A 5,666-nucleotide genomic window follows, 5' to 3' on the forward strand; every position below is an offset into this window, starting at 1 on the left:
CACACACACACACACACACACACAAGCATGCCCTTATCAAACAAAAGCAAGGCCCTCACAAAACACACAGCAACTACTACGACTCAGAGAAAAACCCACCTGCTTAGTAATGTCAGCCATGACCTCATCCCCCCAGGCCTCCCCAAGCGTCCGCTGCCCCAGCCGCCTCAGGAACCGCTTCGTGATCTTGCCCTTGGACCTCAGCCGCTGCGCCGCCTTGTTGATGATCTGGGTGACGCTCGGAACCTTGGACTTGGCGCGCTTGCCCTCGGACGGTGGCGCCGAGCCATCGGTGCCGACCTCGCCCTTGGACGCGTCGCCCGCGGCCGCGACCGGCGCCGGGGAGGGGCCGCCGCCGTTCTGCTGCAGCGGCTGCAGCGGCAGCGGCGACGCGGCGCCCGCCGCTGCCGCCGCCGCCTCGGCGGCCGGGGCGTCGGCGGCGCCGACGGCGCCCTTGCTGCTGCGCCGGCGCTTCTTCTTCCCCTCGCCCTCCGCCGCCGCCGCGGCGCCCGCGCCGCCCTCCTGCTGCTGCTTTGGCTCCGCCGCCGCCGCCGCCTCCGCCGCGATCGCCGCCATGCTCTGCGGCTCGGGCTGCGCCTCAGCCTCCCCCTGCTGCTCCTTCCCCTTCCTTTCTTTCTTCTTTTCTTTTTTCGCTTTCTTTGCCGCCGCCTCGTCCCCTTGCTCCTGCTGCTGCTCCGTCGCCGCCGCCGTGGCAGCAGCAGCAGCAGCGGCGGCAGCAGCGGCGTCCTTCTCCTGCCCCTCCGCCTCCTCCTCCTCCCCCTTCTTCCGTTTCTTGTCCTTCTTCTTTTCCTTCTTGCCCTTGCTCGCCTCCTCCTGCTGCTGCTGCTCCTGCTCCTCCTGCTTCTGCTCCTGCTGCTGCTGCTGCTGCTCCTCCTGCTGGTGCTCGTGCTCCTGCTGCTGCTCCCCTTTCTTCTTCTTGTCTTTCTTCTCTTTCTTCTCTTTCTTTTCCTTCTTGCCCTCAGCCGCCTCCGCCGCCACCTCAGCTGGGGCGGCCGCGGGCGCCGCGTCGGCTGCAGGCGCGGCTGCGGCCGGCGCCGCCGCATCGGCGCCGCCACCGGCAGCGGCCTGCGCAGCCCGCACCTGAGGGGCGGCGTGCACATGGGTTTGGGAGGGCAACGATGAGGCAAGGGGCATCGCCGCACATGTGACAATACCCCGACTGCCCAAGCCTTAAGAAACACACAACAGGCCTTTTTCCCGAGACTCGACAGGCAAACACTGACCTCCCGCCCGCTTTCCGAGGCAGCCGGCGCCGGCCATACACAGCAAACCTGCCCTCCTGCTCCACCTCGGCGCCACCCGCCACAAAGCTCGCGTTGCACAAACACGCGCGCAAGCGCGTGTGCAAGCAAGCCTGCCCACCCTCTGCTTGTGCTTCTTGCCACCCGCGTGCGCCAGCAACGTCTCCTGGCTCGTGCACGTCACGTTGCATGCGCTGCACTTCCAGGGCGCCGCCTTTGACAAAAACTCGAGCCCCTGCGCCTCGCCCGCCGCGGCGCCGTCTGCGCCGCCTGCGGCGGCAGCTGCGGCGGCGGCGGCGCCGTTGGCGGCCTTGCCGCCGGGCTTGGTGGCGGCGAGGGCATACTTTTCGTGTTCCGTGACGCAGGTGCTGTGCTTCTGCGATGGGTAATGTTTGTTGTGTTGTTGGTTTCGACGTTTGTATGTTGGGTTGCTTGGGGGAAAGGAGCAAGGAGGGGGCAGTCGTGCGAGTACGGATCCGAGTAGAGGCGGAAGCTTCCGCGGGTTATCAGGGCAGCAAACGCCGACGAACTGCTGCGGTGCGCTGCGCGGCGCCCGCCGCTGCCGCAGCGGATCCGCGCGTACAGGCCGCGTGCCTGGAAAAGCCGCGCGGCGGTTGCGCGATGGTGTGGGTGGAAAGGGGCGGCTTCAGGCGCCGCGGGCGGCGGCGCTGGTGGCGGGTAGGTAAACACACCTGGACGCTGTCGCGGTCAAAAGATGCGCTGCAGTCAATACAGGTGAACCTGTGACTAGAGCACTGCCTGAAGTGGTTCGCGAGCTTGGGCTGCAGCGCGGAGGGAGGGGGAGGAGGGGGTGAGGCGCGCGGCGCGCGGCGCGACGCTGGTGCGCGGGGGCGGCGGCCGGCGGGCAGCGGCGGCGGCGGCCGACGCGCGCGCACCTTCTTGATGCTGTCCCCGCACTCGTCGCAGTGGAACCACACCATGGTGTCCCTGTCTGCGCGGGCGCGGAGGCCGTTCTAAAGGAGGGGGAGTGCCGCTAAGCAGCAGCGGGACTCGAGACCGTGAGGGATGTCGCCAGGACGCCTGTCGATGTCAACATACAATCAACAAACAGATGCGATCAACTCGCGCCCACGGAAGTCCCGTACACCATCCCGTCGGCAACCTTCATCAGTCACCGCCCCAAGAACGTCAACTCGAGGAACAAAGCTTCAACGCGACCCCTACGCCGCGACACCACTTTCAAACGAAGGCTGATCACCATGGCTCTCCGTCGTTCAGCCCAGCTGTTGCTTGCGGGCGCGAGGCAGGATCTGGCCCCGTTGGTAAGCCTTGCGTGGCTTGGACGGCCCTTCCCTGGTACGCAAGCTCCCACCAATGACCATATGCATCTATTATTTTGCAGGTTTCGCTGAACAGGGGCTTCGCTGCACAGGTGCGTCCCGAGGAGTGTAGTAGGAGCCGAGGGCAGCAGACGACCCCGCGCGCCCGTCATCCAGGCTCACACTGGCACCTCTCTGCCTCGCAGGCGGCCCGTAACGATGATGATTACGATAAGTTCGCGACAGATGCGTCACGCAGCCACGTTACGGTGCGCGGAGCATGCGCGCGGCGCAGTTGACGCGCTGTTGGCGCAGCGGCTCGCTCGGCCGTTGTGCGGCATCCAAAGGCGCTCATTGGCGTCCGCAGCCACCAGCGCACCAGTTGATATGCCAGAGGCTGCTTTCGGTCTGGATCAGGGCCCAGCCGGCGCTGGCTCGCTTTAAACGGGGCCAAAGAAGATGCATGCTGTCGGCGCGGCAGCAGCACCTCCCATCTGGACAGCCGTGCAAGGCTGCCCGCGCGAAAAACTGCCACATTTCGACCTTTGACCTTGCGGCCGCTGCCACTAGATAGCCATCAGCAACCACAGCCGCCGCCGCGCCTCGCGCGCCCCGTGCGTGGATGCACTGGACTAGATACCAGCCCTGCAGCCCCTCTCGTACTCCACAAGTCAAACACCTTTGGCCGGCGCGCGCACCGGCTGCCCCATCAACCCCCACCGAGCCCCTGCCACCTCCCCAGAGCACCTCACCCCGACCATCCTCTTGACCAGCAACCCCCATCCCACCCCAACTTATGATATGCTGCAGTGGCCCAAAGTGCTCAACGCGCCTCTCGCTGAGGTGGACCCCGAGCTCGCTGACATCATCGAGCGGGAGAAGAACAGGCAGTACAAGGTGCGGCCAGGAGCAGGACAGGGCACTCCGCGCGGCGCCGCGAGGTGTGAGAGAGAAAAGCAACGCTCGGCGTGCGCCCTGCACAGCGCTTTAATGAGCTGCGCTTTGGCGGGCGTGCGGTGGCGGTCGCCTTTGTCGGGTAGCAGCGGGCGGCTGCGGGCTTGAACGGCGCAGGCGGATGTGTTTGGCAGCAGCAGGGAATGGATTCGGGGTCAGCGGCCAACTGCGGGACGCTGGAGGCGGCGGCGGCGACAGAAGTGGGGCCGCAAGGCGCGGAGGCCGCGGCGGCGGCCGCAGCTGCCCCGGGCACGCCGCCTGGGGCCGCCGCAACAGCCGCCGGCTCGGCCGGCGCGGGGATTTTGCGGGGGCGGCGGATCGCGGGGTCATGGTCCCCCTCAACCAGGCCGCAGGGCGGGCGGCCAGTCGCGGCAGAGCTGGGAGCTGTGCGGCCGGCGCGGCCGGGCCCCGGGGTCACCCTGCCGTGCCGCGCGGGCGGCCGCGGCCCGCGGCGGTCACAGCGGGTGGCGTCGGCAACTGGACATCCCCCCTCTGGCTGCCGCGGCCGCGGCGGAGGAATCCTGGGATCCTGCCTCCCCGAAACGCCCCTCATCCGCAACCTCTTTTTCGACGCGGCCGCGCCACGCCGCACCCACCGCCTCGCCCGCCGGCTCCGCCGCGCCGCCCTTGCCTGCCCGGCCGCCGCAGGGCCTGGAGCTGATTCCCAGCGAGAACTTCGTGTCGGCATCAGTCATGGAGGCGGTTGGCAGCGTGATGACTAACAAGTACAGCGAGGGGTACCCCGGGGCGCGCTACTACGGCGGGAACGAGTTCATCGACCAGGCTGAGCGGCTGTGCCAGGTGGGAAGTTTGCGGCGGGAAGTTTGGGGCGTGGCTCCGGGCGGGCTGGGCCTTGCACGGGACGCGATGGGGTGTAAGCGCCCCAGGACTGCACGCCGGGCTGGGTCCGCCGTGCTCAACCCCTGACGCGCACACACACACACACACACACACACACACACACTCACATACACTAGCGGGGCCGGCCCTTGGCCCGCCACATTTCAGGCCCGTGGCCACCGCCGCCGCCCTGCAAGCGCCTCTGAAAATTACCTGCCGCCCCCACGGAGGGCCGCCCACCCTGTTTTTTACAACCCACCTACACGTCTGCAACATTTCTGCCACAACCCCCGCAGAAGCGCGCCCTGGAGGCGTTCCGCCTGGACCCCGCCAAGTGGGGCGTCAACGTGCAGCCGCTCAGCGGCTCCCCCTCGAACTTCCAGGTGGGGGTTTCGGCCGTTTTGAAGGACCCGAAAAGGCCGCAGGCTGGGCGGGGGCACGGCCCGCGGCAGGGCAGGGGACGGTCCGGGGTCGCAGGGCCAGCAGTTCCAGGGGGCTATGGCTTCAGAGTCGAGTGTGGCGGCGGAGGCGGTGGCAGGCAGAGGGGGAAAGATGGGTTGGTGTTGTTCGCGTCTGCAGGGTAATGAGGCACGGAGGAGCAGCTTGCCGCGGCGGCGGCCGGTGGCGGGGCCCCAGGAACAGGGCGGGGGCTCAAGGGGAGGCAGCAGCGGTCGCCCCGTTTGCCCTGGCGGCGGCGGCCGCCGGCAGTCGGGGCCAGGCCCGCAGGGGGCCCCTCAGAACACCTTTCCCCTTCCGCAGCCCGCCTTACTGCCCCCCGGGCACCGCCTGAATTACATCAAGCAAATCTTAATTGCACCTTTATGTTATCGACTCTCCACGAGTCCTGGCAAGCAAGGAAAACAAACCACCGCCGCACCACTCCACACTCCATCACCCCCCTTCCCCCCCAGGTGTACACCGCCCTGCTGCAGCCCCACGACCGCATCATGGCCCTCGACCTGCCCCACGGCGGCCACCTGTCCCACGGCTACCAGACCGACACCAAGAAGATCTCAGCCACCTCCATCTTCTTCGAGGTGCGGGACGCAGCAACCTGTTCAGTATCATGCGACACGCTTTGTCGCGGCGTGCTTATGGCTCGTTTCTCGTTCGTTACACACTGTTGAATCCATTTTCGCGACACTGCACGCCGGCGTGCGCGGGGTTGGTTGTCTGCGGTTGGCTTGAGAGGAGGGACCACGAGCGTCAGCCCCGGCTCTGAGTGGCACATGCCCGGCCCGCGCCCAACCCTTGGGCGTCCCTCCCACCAAACGTTTCCGGATGACACCGCCCGTGTCACCCCGCCCGTGTCACCCCGCCCGTGTCACCC

At 67.6% G+C, this 5,666-nt stretch overlaps 2 protein-coding genes across 2 annotated transcripts in view; one reads left to right on the forward strand and one right to left on the reverse strand.

Annotated features, from left to right (window-relative positions):
- Nucleotides 1–36: 36 nt before the first annotated feature.
- On the reverse strand, nucleotides 37–2,203 carry MNEG_11767 (hypothetical protein; the record flags this gene model as incomplete). The annotated part of the gene is made up of 4 exons (XM_014039760.1): nucleotides 37–1,101; nucleotides 1,384–1,638; nucleotides 1,955–2,044; nucleotides 2,159–2,203. 4 exons carry the CDS (start codon nucleotides 2,201–2,203, stop codon nucleotides 37–39), a joined length of 1,455 nt encoding a protein of 484 aa, XP_013895214.1.
- A 279-nt stretch (nucleotides 2,204–2,482) lies between these two features.
- Nucleotides 2,483–5,666, forward strand: part of MNEG_11768 (glycine hydroxymethyltransferase) — a gene marked incomplete at both ends in the record, with an annotated part of 6,028 nt that continues 2,844 nt past the window's right edge. Inside the window, 8 exons of the mRNA XM_014039761.1 lie at nucleotides 2,483–2,545; nucleotides 2,626–2,655; nucleotides 2,749–2,811; nucleotides 3,353–3,439; nucleotides 3,631–3,960; nucleotides 4,145–4,297; nucleotides 4,633–4,719; nucleotides 5,248–5,373. Coding sequence (XP_013895215.1) covers nucleotides 2,483–2,545; nucleotides 2,626–2,655; nucleotides 2,749–2,811; nucleotides 3,353–3,439; nucleotides 3,631–3,960; nucleotides 4,145–4,297; nucleotides 4,633–4,719; nucleotides 5,248–5,373 — 939 coding nt within the window. The remainder of the gene's footprint in view (nucleotides 2,546–2,625; nucleotides 2,656–2,748; nucleotides 2,812–3,352; nucleotides 3,440–3,630; nucleotides 3,961–4,144; nucleotides 4,298–4,632; nucleotides 4,720–5,247; nucleotides 5,374–5,666) is intronic.

This window comes from Monoraphidium neglectum, assembly GCF_000611645.1.
Source record: "Monoraphidium neglectum strain SAG 48.87 unplaced genomic scaffold scaffold02898, whole genome shotgun sequence".
NCBI classification, from domain to species: domain Eukaryota; kingdom Viridiplantae; phylum Chlorophyta; class Chlorophyceae; order Sphaeropleales; family Selenastraceae; genus Monoraphidium; species Monoraphidium neglectum.